General features: G+C 39.9%; 1 protein-coding gene across 3 annotated transcripts in view; it reads right to left on the bottom strand.

Moving 5' to 3' along the window:
- The window catches only part of LAMA2 (laminin subunit alpha 2), a 455,577-nt gene that overhangs the window by 81,821 nt on the left and 360,652 nt on the right, over window positions 1-13,104 (bottom strand). For all 3 annotated transcript variants that reach the window (XM_073337269.1, XM_073337270.1, XM_073337271.1), the window contains exons 35-37: window positions 10,217-10,328; window positions 3,090-3,252; window positions 1,485-1,695 (exon numbers count right to left, since the gene is read on the bottom strand). In XM_073337269.1, the coding sequence (XP_073193370.1) occupies window positions 1,485-1,695; window positions 3,090-3,252; window positions 10,217-10,328 (486 nt within the window). The remainder of the gene's footprint in view (window positions 1-1,484; window positions 1,696-3,089; window positions 3,253-10,216; window positions 10,329-13,104) is intronic.

The following is a 13,104-nucleotide window of genomic DNA, read 5'->3' as shown; positions in this document are numbered from 1 at the left end:
CAGCATGTCTCAGTAGCAAAGATAGTCAATATCTGAGTTTTATATTGCCCCACCACAGAACTGCCTCACCATAGCACTAGAGTAGAATGAGTTTGAAAAGTCAGAAATCCCAACCCTTTCTCTTCTTTTGATAGTTATTTTCCCCAAGTATGACAGTGAATTAGCCCAAAGCAAAATGTTGTGAAGATTCCTGAAGTATCCATATTAATTTTCATTCTTGCTTTTAATTGTTGATCCCACATTTAATAAAAGTTTCCAGTTTGTCGGGTTTGGGTTTTTTGACACCATTGCTTTATTAGTTTGTGAAGCAACCTTGGGACTTTCTTGTTTCCAACTAGTGGATACTGCATACATTGCACAAGAGGGATGGCACTCGTTTGTCTCTAGTTCAAAGTACTAGCTACATCATGTACAGAGCCATTAAGCATCACAGAGTAGATTGACAGCAGGCCATAAAATTGCATCATTCAGGCAAACAGGGAAGTGCAATGATGGCCACAAATTAAGAGAAAGGGAAAAAAGATGGAAATCTCAGAATGATGAAGAAAGCAAAACCATTGGTAGAGGGGACTCTTCACAGCATTCAGATAATTGTTATTACTTTATTAATTATTATTATTAATTGTATCATCTATTGTGTTAGGGAGTGCATAAGAACCTAGATAAAAGACAATCGCCCCATCTTCTCTGCTCTAACCCCATTGGAAGAGAAATGTAGAGCAGCTGATATTTTCTAACTTCTTTACAATACAGCATCTATCTGTAAATCAATCAAGCGCACAAACCTCTGATGAAAACTCAGGTCCTGGAACTCTAACCTCATCACTGTATATTAGGCAAAAGCACATCGAGAGCAACGAGAGTTTGAAACATTTATCTTCATTTATGTTTGACTCTGCTCTTTCTATCTTGGATAAATGCTTGTTAATGAAAAGTATAATGTGCTTTTCAAGTCTTTGCAATTAAAATTAAATCAGAAGCAGACTCCCCTGCTACCAGGGAGATCATTTATAACAGCTACTAACTACGCAAGATATACTTTGATTTATTAACCTTTAACATCTACACACCCAGTTCATTTCTTTCTAGAGGTGGGATATAAAGGTGAAAGTGCAAGGCTGCAAGATGCAAATAGAGGATAGTGAAGACTGTAATTGGTCTCTTGCTAAAACTTTAACCCAGGGTTTAAATTTTGCATAGGGACTTTTGTGGGTCTTTGCACTGGGATGAATTTCACCCCACATGCACTACAGGGATCCAGGGCATCCTTCACCTGAAATTTCTTAGAGTTCTATTTGCTTTTTAGAAGAAATAATAAGAATGATGAAGAGAGAAAAAAACATTCATTGAAGGGGCTCTTCACAGCATGTATATATTCTGCTGGTTGTAAAAAGTTCATGTGAACCAAAGGGGTCAGAGTTCCAGATTCTGGTCTAACCCTCAAGATGGTGGTAAATCAAGGGTACCTGATCATCAGCACTAACCTCTATCACTGTCATGTTTCTTTGGTTGATTGCAGATAAGCGATTGGCCTCCCTAATTTTACTACTGGCTTCTCTCAGCAGGTCTCGAGCATCGTCAACCTTGTTTTTGTAATCTGCCATCTTGTCCCTGACCTCATTCTTGAGCTCCTCATTTTTCTCTGTGGGCTCTCCAAATAATTTCTTCACTTTGTTCAAAAGGGCTTCCGCATTTCTGCAATTCCCACCAACACAAACAAAAAACAGGCATAGAATTCAACTTCACCACACCCAGTAATCTCATCATTTTTAATTCCATAACAGCTGAAATATTCATTTGAAATAGAAGTGGAAAACAACTTTGAAGAGAGTACACATTTAGTAAAACAAAAGGACAAGTTCATATTAGGTTTTCTTATGGAATTTTAAATTCACCCTGAGTCCACATCCCCTCATCCACATTAATGTGACAAGTGTCACAAAGTGGTCCATTACCTTGAATGGAGGGGACATGCCTGATCTGAAGCTGTCTCAAAGCAAAGCTTCAGACAAGCTGCGAGAGTCAGTTTGAAATAATTAATTCTGTTCCCTTTTTCTTTGTTACAAACAACCTCTAGAGGGTTAGACACTTTTTAAAATGAAAGCTGAGATTATGACATAGTCTCACGATTACAGGAGGTGGCGCTTTAAGAAAAATATCAACCATCACAAAATTCTTCATAAAATCATGAGAGTAGGAAAACTTTATGTGCAGCTATTTACTTTGGGGTTTTTGGTGAGAAAGTGGTGGATTTTTTTTTTTTGAATTAGGTTCAGTAACGTGCCCTTCATGTGGACTGGGAGGAATAGGATTACAGACCTGAATTCAAATTTAAACACTGAAATAAGAAGGGGGCAAAGCAACAACTGCAAGTAAAGTTCTATTGACTATAGGAGCAAGAAGATGACTTCAAAGGGAACAATTAAAACAGTCTTCTTCCTTACTTAGCACGTAGAACTTCATGGCAAACACAGGGAAGGGGGAGATCCTAGTCACTTGGGTCCTTGGGCAAAATCCTGAAAATTAGCCAACCAGAACCAGTGACTGTCCAAAATCATTTGATAAAAGAGTAAACATGATTAATTACTTCAAAGTAGTCATAAGAGTTGTAATCCCCTTCAAAATGGAAATGTTTCAAAGAGGTTTTTTTTCCTGAAAACTATGAATTTTAAAAAGTATAAATACATCATTTTAAGGATAGCATTTTTAACCCCTTTCCCTTATAGAATGACTTAATACCTCCAGAAAGAGTCTGATTGGACAATTTCCAGAAAAACTTTTTTATGGTAATGCTAAAAAAACCCAACTTTGTGTTGAAGTCAATGGCAAAAGTCCTTTTGGCCTATAATACTTCAAATATGGAAAAACATATCCTTCTGAATGCCTCTGCTGGTGGATAATTTTACACAAATGTTAGCACTTTCAGGAATCCAAGGGCTACAAAATAGATATGAAATATCAGAATCCTTTTCTCTTATGTTTCAGTGACCTCCACTTTTGAAATCCCATCGGAATGGATTACGATCGTATTAATCAGACTCATCTTATTGGGCTCAGGGGAGGTTGAAGCTTGTGGCCCTTCTACTTACTCTAACTCATCTTGGGCTGCCCTTTCTTGCACATTCAACTTTCTTCTTCTCAGTTCTCTCATCATTCTATCAATATCACTCTGCAGAGCCTGAAGGCTTTTCTCCAGGGTCTTGTCTTGGATTCGGAGCGTCTCATTCAGTTTTACAGCATTTTCATTTACAGCTGCAGATTTGGGGGCAAAACACACATATAGGAAATAAGTAAATAAAAGTGACACAGAGACTTTCAGCATCCGCACATCATCACCATCACCAAGGGAAATGCAATTTGCAATGGGTATTCCTGCTGTGAAATATAAAAGGCAGTTAATCCAACAATCAGTAACAAACGAGAAAATGTTATATGTTCCATCAAATCCTTTATTGTATTTCACTTTCAGGCACAGTAATTAAAGTAAGGAAGCTTTATATCTAAAGTAAGAAATATATGTAGAAAATAGGTACCAAACCCTGGAAACATCAGGTGATTTCCTGAGTTACCCAGGAAAGAATTTTCTGTAGTATCTGGCTGATGAATCTTGCGCATATGCTCAGGGTTTAGCTGATCGCCATATTTGGGGTTGGGAAGGAATTTTTCTCCAGGGCAGATTGGAAGAGGCCCTGGAGGTTTTTCGCCTTCCTCTGTAGCACGGGGCACGGGTCACTTGCTGGAGGATTCTCTGCTCCTTGAAGTCTTTAAACTACGATCTGAGGACTTCAATAGCACAGATATAGGTGTGAGGTTTTTTGCAGGAGTGATGGGTGAAATTCTGTGGCCTGCATTGTGCAGGAGGTCAGACTAGATGATCATGATGGTCCCTTCTGACCTAAATATCTATGAATCTATAATTTGGGACATTGAGCAGGGAGTGAGGGAGTGGGGCAAGAATGGAATGAAAAAGTGAAACGTAAATGAGTTTTAGAGGACGGTTTACTGTTTTTAAAATGCAAGTTTACTAACGATAAGAAGAATAAATGATGGAGATCCCCCTCTAAAAATGGAGAGCAAATGAGCACTGGTAAGAGAGCGCAAGCTTATGTGTTTATACACAGAAACACAGAAGGAGAGAAGGGGGAAAAAAGGCAAAGACTGCACAGTGGTGTGTATAAAAGTTTATGGGCATGTGTTCAAGATGGCTGAATTACTCATAAATGCCAAAGCCACTATGCAGGGCAATTCATTCTAGTACTGATAAAATATTTATGCCATAACACTCCATGGTATATTCTGAATATACTGTGAATAAAATTTTCTAAAGCATCTATATGACTTAGATGCTTAGAAGCCCCATTTTCAGAAATAATTTAGGCATTCTGGAGCAAAAGTTCCACTGACTTTCAATGCAAAGTGCCTTAGAATATGTCTACACTGCAGTCAGAGGTGTGACTGCAACATGGGCAGACGTACCCTAGCTAGCTCTCATCTAAAAATAACAATAGCAGTGAAGCTGCAGTAACAAGGGCTGTATAAGCCTGTCTAGGACCTCGGGTCTGTACTCTAGTGGCTAGCCCATGTTGTTGCAGCTTCAGTGATATTGTTGTTTGAGTTAGCTCTTTCAAAGCTAGCTCGGGTATGTCTACTTGTGCTGCCGTCATACCTGGGATTGCAGTGAAGACCTACCCTCAGTCTCTGTTGAAACTGGGACATAATCACTTTTGAAATTTTAATCCTACACCTTTAACAAAAAAGCATCAAAAGCTATTTCACAATTCATCAGAGAATTTTTAGTGATGTAAGTGTCATTGTTTTTTGTATTCCTTAAGCCCTAATCCTGCAAAGAACCCTGCTACGTGGGCAGACCCTTCCAGCTATGTGGAGCCTCAGTGACTTGAATGATACTCCATGCAGGCACAAGGGAATGCACACACAGAGATCACTGCAGGACTAGGCCCCCTTAGTTGCTATTAGCCCAACTGTATAGGTCTGAGCATATAATCAATTATATGAGCTTTAGGGCACACTGCAAAGATTCTTTATTTGCTAGGTCTGTAGGAAAGGATGGGATTTGGGGGTGATATGGTATATATTTTGTTGTTTTAAATTTCTGGCTGGTTAATTTAAAGTTGGTGCATGTAATGGGCAGGAGAGGAGGCATGGGCTTTGCTGTGCTACTTATTCCTTGTAAGGACTGTTATTTTAAAAATATGTTCAGGGCATCCAAGGATGTGGATAGGCACCTGATTTTAATTTTTTTAATGGAAAGAAATAGATAATTTAGGAATTCACTAAGATTTACCTAAAATAGAAATTACTGGACATAAGTTATATCTCACACCTAGAAGCAAATGCTGTTTATCCAACTGTAAAGAAGACAATATGCACATCCTAGTCATGCTGAGTTGCAAGTTATCAGACTATAATGATGCTACTGCTCTGGGGCTGGATATTCCGTCTATGAACTCCAATGAGTGTATTTTGGGGAAATTCAAAATTTGAGGAGAAAAAAAAAACATTTTACTGGCACATTTTGTTGTGGGTTTTAAAGATGGTTGTGTATAACTACTCACAGGCTTGGAAAGCAAGAAGTAGTCCAGTTAGTGAACATAGTGCAGATGAAGGAAAGATAAACAGCAAAAGCCATATATTCTATATTTATCACCATCACAACAGACAATATTACATTAGACAGAATATGTACTTTTCCTACTTAAGCATATATTTTATGTATTAAATATTTTGAGTTATCTGACAAACGTTCTGTTCTCATGCCAGACAAGGTGAGTGTCTGCTGGTGCACATGGTAGTAAGTCTTTGTATAAATGCCAGTTCATGAACTCTCTTTGTATAAATCAATACATAGAAATGGGAATTTCACTTGAGGCAGACAGGTAGCATCTTGTCAGTAGGATGGGTCAAAACTATGAAAGAAAACAAAGCACTTCTTGAACTATCCTGCCATAAGTCTGCAACAGTACATATTTACTTAATAGAATCATTGCAGTGTTTTATTCCTAGTTATTATCCTCTGCCTGTTTTGTTTATATGAATGCTTTTGTTAAGAGAGCACCCTGCCATAATGGAATGTTCCCTTTAGAGGAAAGTTACTGCTAACTCCTCAATAGTCAATCAGGAATCTTCAAGGTTGTGAGAACTTCATGAGATCAGACATTTAAGCGCAGCTCCATGGAGGTAATTAGGCACCTAACCGTCAGACTTAGGCTCCACTGAAATCCGCAAAACTCCCGCTCAGCTGCTGCCTACCCCTCTAGGTGCCCAAACTCACTTGGTGCCTACTTTTTTGCAGTAGAACTTCCCTTGGAGCCTCGGTTTCTGCCTTTGGGCATGTGCACTGCTGCTTTCCTCGAGGTGTCCTGGCACTTACCTCCCACCTAAGCCCCAGAGAGAGCCACAAACTGAAGGAAAACAGGTGTTCAGGCACTTAACATGCATGTGAGACCCAGTCTGACCAAGTACCATTCAAAACTCTGGGTGGGGGTCCCCATCTTATAACTTTTAGCCCAGTAGTTAGGGATATGGGAGACCCTTGTTCCATTCCCCCCTCTGCTCGATAGGGAGAAAGGATTTTAAAAGGCTCACAGATGGATACGCTAGCTGCCAGGCTAAAGAGTCACTCACTCTCACCTTCTCTGGTCCAATGGCTCTTCAGGTATTTATCCACCAGCAGCAGTTTTGTGTGGAGTGAGGCAGGCACATCAATCATTCTCACAAGAAACAATTTAGGATCCTAAGCTGTCTGACTCCTGGAAAGAGGTTCCCGGCTGTGGATCACTAGCAGCCCTTGGATATGGCGAATCGGGGTGACCGTTCAGGGTCCTGCACTTTGGGGGGGCACCGTTGGCTAGTATGATTGGCCGGCGCGGTCAGTCCCAGAAGTGACGGGTCGGTCCCAGAAGTGACGAATTCAACACTTCTGCCCTGGGCCCCACACCCTGCTAGGGACAACCTTGACTAGCAGAGACAGGCATCTCTCTGCCAGTCTGGACTTAGTTGCCAACTCTATGATAGGGGTGGGGCTTAAGATACACCCCTCTCATCAATATCTCCCATTGGCTAGCTTAGGTGGCTCCCTGCCTAACATGCTGGCTTTTATGGATCACATTCTAAGGCACCTATTTCTCCTCATTAATTATATGGGAAGCCTAGGTGCCCAACTCAGGCTTTGCGGATCAGAGTGCTGTTCCTGCAATTTCCTAGGTGGATAAAATCAGGCATTGTGAAGCTTAGAGTTGGAACACCTAAGTCCTTCTGTGGATCCTGGCCTTAGTACCTAACATCTGCCAGGTTTGCATAGATGTACTTGTGGGCAAAACTTGCCCTTAAGTGTAATTCACAATGTTGGTTAACCCTGGATGTCGATTGGCTGGTAAGGAAGCGATGATTTATAATGAAAGTGGTGCCAGAAGCACATTTTCATCTGTTCTTAAAATACTGACTTGGCTACTGGTCAAACACATGGATTTTAAAATTAGTCTCTAAACTTCTAAGATATTATGTGTATTTGGTTCAACCCCATCAAAATCTTCTAATTCTATAAAAAGAAAAGGAGTACTTGTGGCACCTTAGAGACTAAAAAATGTGTTTGAGCATAAGGTTTCGTGAACTACAGCTCACTTCATCGGATGCATTCCTCAGTGGGATCAGAGGCTAATGGCCTGTAGAAAGTGGTGTTGGAGAGCTGCCTACCAGCCTCTTGTTCATATTCCGACCTATTCATGATGACGACAGCCCCTCCTTTGTCAGCCTTTTTGATTATGATGTCAGAGTTGTTTCTAAGGCTGTGGATGGCATTGTGTTCTACACAGCTGAGGTTATGGGGCAAGTGATGCTGCTTTTCCACAATTTCAGCCCGTGCACGTCAGCGGAAGCACTCTATGTAGAAGCCCAGTCTGTTGTTTCGACCTTCAGGAGGAGTCCACCCAGAATCGTTCTTTTTGTGTTGGTAGGAAGGTCTCTAGGGGTTAGTATGCTGTTCAGAGGTGTGTTGGAAATATTCCTTGAATCAGAGACATCGAAGAAAGGATTTTCGGTCACCACAGAACTGTATCATGTTCATGGGGGTGGAGGGGCAGAAAGAGAGGCCCTGAAATAGGACAGATTCTTCTGCTGGGCGAAGAGTATAAGTGGATAGATTAACAATATTGCTGGGTGGGTTAAGGGAACCACTGTTGTGGCCCCTTGTGGCATGCAGTAGTTTAGATAGTTTAGTGTCCTTTTTCTTTTGTAGAGAAGTAAAGTCTGTGTTGTAAATGGCTTGTCTAGTTTTTGTAAAGTCCAGCCACAAGAAAGTTTGTGTGGAAGGTTGGTATTTTATGAAAGTATCCAGTTTTGAGAGCTCATTCTTAATCTTTCCCTGTTTGCTGTAGAGGATGTTGATCAGGTGGTTCCGCAGTTTCTTTGAGAGCGTGTGCACAATCTTTCAGCATAGTCTGTGTCGTATGTAGATTGTAATGGATTTTTTTACCTTCGGTCCTTTTTGGTATGATGTCCATCTGTTTGCATTTGGAAAGGGAGATGATGTCTGTCTGTATCTGTAAGAGTTTTTCCATAAAGTTGATAGATTTCCACTCCATGTGGCTAAATTCAGTACCTTGCATAATGACAGGTTTCAGAGCAGCAGCCGTGTTAGTCTGTATTCGCAAAAAGAAAAGGAGTACTTGTGGCACCTTAGAGACGAACAAATTTATTTGAGCATAAGTTTTCGTGAGCTACAGCTCACTTCATTGGAATGGATTTGATGAAGTGAGCTGTAGCTCGTGAAAGCTTATGCTCAAATAAATTTGTTAGTCTGTAAGGTGCTTCAAGTACTCCTTTTCTTTTTGCGGATACAGACTAACACGGCTGCTACTCTGAAACTTTTTAATTCTATGTTACCTGTTTTCCCTGGAAACCTGCTGGAAGTATCTTCTGTGGTGGTTCCAAACATTGGACACAAACTTTGTGGAGCAACAGGTTTGGCTTGTCATCCTTCAAACTCACTTTTGTCTGAGAGCAAGGAGTCTTCACTTTTGTAGCCATGTTGGTCCCAGGATATTAGGGACACAAGGCAGGTGAGGGAATATCTTTTATCGGACCAACCTCAGTTGGTGAAAGAGACAAGCTTGTCTCTTTCACCAACAGAAGTTGGGCCAATAAAAGATATTTCCTCACCCACCTTGAGTGCAAGGAGCTCAGCCTCATTCTATTTAAATCCACTTTGAAAACTGCAGCTCTTTTCATGTTTTTTTAACACTTACTTGTTTTATGTCAGGGTTGCAAGATCAAAAGATATTTTAAATAACTGATGAGTTCTACCAGGTGGAGCACATTGGGATGCATGTCATGAAAGTCAATATAAAATTAATCTATAGTATAGTCTGGTGACAAAAATGAGTATTTTTTTTTAAATGGATAGGCTATATTCTGCTGTAAGTAACACCCCTGCAACCACACTGAAAACAATGAGGGGTAGTAAAAGTCTAATAGGAGAGCTGAATGCAGCCCAATATTTCTCAAATTAAACTGCAGTTAATTATAAGAAGCCATGTTTTTCAAGTGTGTTTACCTTTCTCTTATTTTATAGCTTTGTAGAGTATTTAGGTTTTGCTTCCCAAAGCTGGCTGCTATCTTTCTGCTCATGATTCTCAACTGCATTTGTAGGTGCAGAGAATCAAGTTCTTGGAGAAGAACTGGCTCAATGCCACTGTTCATGGCTAGGACTCACTTGCAAATTCCAAACAGCAGATGTTCATTAGCAGCAAGTAGTAATGTATTTTTGAAGTCATTCTGAGAAATTAAGATGTAGCCTCAATGCACCAAGTGAAATGATAAAATTATAAGAGGCTTTTTTGTTCCGTCCAAATGAATTTTTTTTAACTGCCTTCAAAATAAACAGCTAAGCAGAAGGCACCCATTAGTTATGTAATCATAATAGCTGTTCTTCAAGAACTGGAACATTCCTGAAGGAACACTTCCAATTTCTTGCTCGTCTGTGCTTATAATTACCAATCCACTAACGGTTGTTATGAACTGCACCCTGTTGATTACAGAAGTCTGCAGATAGTTGGCTGGAGTTCCTTAGCCTGACTCTTAAATCACAGGATGTCTACCAGCTAATGCTCTCTCTTTCTCCCTTTCTCTCATTGTCTCTTTCCCTACTTCCTTTCAATTTCCATGAGGAGCAACTGCCATAGTTTTCTTTTTCCAATACCTTCTGCAGCCTGGAGCGTGTCTTTGATGAACTGTCCAAGAGACTGGGCTCTGTCATTACTCCTCTCAGCAGCCTGCCCGGTTTGTTCTCCATCTGCCGTCACCTTGGTAGCCTAGTGATCCAAATTGAGGAAAAGTATAATTAATGGACATGACAAGACTGCACCAGGAGATATTCCAACTGGCTGAATCCACTTGCAAATCTTTCCTCGGGCAAAAGGCAAATCGATGAATTATTGATCAGATGTACGAGAAGTGACACACACTGCTCAAGTACACAATTACATTTTATTTCCTCTTCCATTAAATGGAAATTGGAGGGCTTTATTTTTGGTTCTTGGAAATGCTAGTTGTGTGCAACAGCACACAAAGGGACTCAAGTTGAGAACATTCTTTGAATGTGTTTAAAGGAATATTGTTCAAAAGCTTTTAATGCATATTTCAGGGTGTACTTCCACTAGTTTCACTATGTGATTGATTTCCTGATGACAGAGTGCAGTATACACAGCACTCCCTATCTGGTACCTCCCCTGAGGTGTTTTTGAAGAAGACATGGCCTGTCTCAGTAAGTTAGTAGAATTTTAAATCAATACATTAATTAACTGGAGGAAGAAAGAAAAAGAGAAAGAAAAGGAAGAAGAATTACTCTTTCATTCATTTTGCTTAAAATCTTTTGTATATAACATTTTCAAGTGATCAATACAGTTTTGACTACGACTACCTTCATGATTTATAGTTTTAATGAATCACAACAGATCAGGATGGAGATGAACATCAAACACAAGTCTGACAAAGCACTAGTCAGAAAAAAAAACATCCAAATACATTCATATTTATTTTTAAATTCAAAAATCCCTATTTATAATACACCTACATTCATCATATGATATCTGACCATTTCTTGCAAACATTTCATATACTGAGTGCAAACACTATTTCATGGAGGAAAATAAGCTGTTTGTGTAGGAATGTGATTGCCCAGAAGGAACATCCCAGGCAACAGGGCATCATGCTCTCTCCAGTTCCTGGGAAAGGGTTGAAAGATCTACATGACCTGGAGCAAGCTTACATTTTATCTGGCTACAGCTATGCAAATCCTGTTCTCAGTTATGAACAAGCATTGCAATAATCTAGTCCAGGGAAATTAATGACACTTTAAAACTCTGAGTCTTGTCCAAGCTGGCTGTGTGTGAATCCTTACTTATCACACTAGATCTTGCCCAATCCCTAAATCTGCTCAGGAAAACTGAATACTTGTTACTGCACAGAAATGGCTTTAAAAATCCAAGAAGTACAATAATGTATAGTACTTAAAGCATAAATGGCCAAACTTGTCCTTGAAATAAAATCCATGGATGATTTTGGTCTATTATACTGACCTGCTTCACAGTAATTACAACATAGGTAATTTACATTAAAAATGGTTGAGGTGAGTAGAAGCATCAGTCTTACACTGACCATTAAAAGAACATGGGCTTGTCACTTCTATGCAAGTTATGCCTGTGTTACTGGATGATCAAACCTTTAAAATGTGCCTCAGAGGCAGAACTTGCTGGGTAAATTATACAGGGCATCCAGTACAGGTGATTGGTGGATGTACCTGGTGTTGATGGACCACTGGTCTAATCCAGGATGGCATTTCTGATGTCATTTTGTTCCTCATGTATTTGAGAATTGTCCTATTATTTATCGTCACATCTTCTGCAATCATCCTTTTATTCTCTGCCTTTGATTTTCCTAGAATGTTTTACATGCACTTCACTTTGTTCTACAATATTCTTGTCCTTCACTACAAATGATGTTTTATAACTTGCATATACCTTTCTTATCCTTGATTACTTTTTTCACATTCACATTAATTCAGATTGGCCTTTTTTAACTCTCACTATTTATGGCTGTATGCCATGTATTATATTTTGGCACAAATTAATCTGTCTTTGAACAGTTTCCATTTCCCCTCTGTGACCATTCCCTTAACTCTTTAAATGCATTCAGCTCCACTGAATGCTTCTTGTATTCAACCATAATTTGCTCTACTGGAAAATAAATTTTTCACTTTAATTTTTCTCTTTTTTGGACTAACTTCAACTCTACAAACCAAATTAAATAACCGATAGCATCACTCAGACGCTGTCTCACCATAACATAGACAATCAGGGGTCACTCTTTGTTAGTAAAGTGCCAACTATTTGCCATGTATTGAGTTCATTAGAATTCCCCATATCTACGGGGCAGGCTTCAACTGAAGAAAACACTGCTAATATTGAAAGTTACATCTCAAACTCCTTTCTGAGAAACTACCAAAGCCAGCCAGATAAGAACTAGAGGAAGGTGGTAGAGTGACATCCATGAATGAGTTTTTAAACAGGGTTGCGGGGGCTTCAAAAGTTACAGAATTTTAGACACAAGGTAAACCCTTTGGGATAACAAGGATCTATCCCAGGGAAATTCAGGAAGAGGGAATGTCTTTAAGTCCTGCGGTCCTACAAGTATCTTGTGTGGCTAGGATTCACAGGTGGCACACATCCATACAGATATAATCTTTATTCTCCACTGCATTTGGATCCCTTTCTGCCAAATCTGAAATCCACACAAATATTACCATCTGTGCTCAGCCCTACTTCTCCCTCTGTGCAATAGAATCTCCTAATACCATCTGCTCTGACTGAAGGGACTCATACTATGGTGCTGCTTCCATCCGCTGCATGCCACCAGGGGAATAGCTCTACCAAGAGCTTCTACCGAACACATGCTTTAGGTGGAGTGAACATGCAACGCAGACATATATTTGGCTAATTCAGGTGGGCTGCACAGAGGCAGGGTTTGGCCCCCCTTCAAGTACCTCCTGCTATCTACAGCCAAGGTTGCCTCGGCCACCTACTTTTCCAG

Source organism: Lepidochelys kempii, chromosome 3 (genome assembly GCF_965140265.1).
Source record: "Lepidochelys kempii isolate rLepKem1 chromosome 3, rLepKem1.hap2, whole genome shotgun sequence".
NCBI classification, from domain to species: Eukaryota; Metazoa; Chordata; order Testudines; family Cheloniidae; genus Lepidochelys; species Lepidochelys kempii.
Note: the sequence above shows the minus strand (reverse complement) of the source record. Positions and strands in the feature narration are given on the sequence as shown.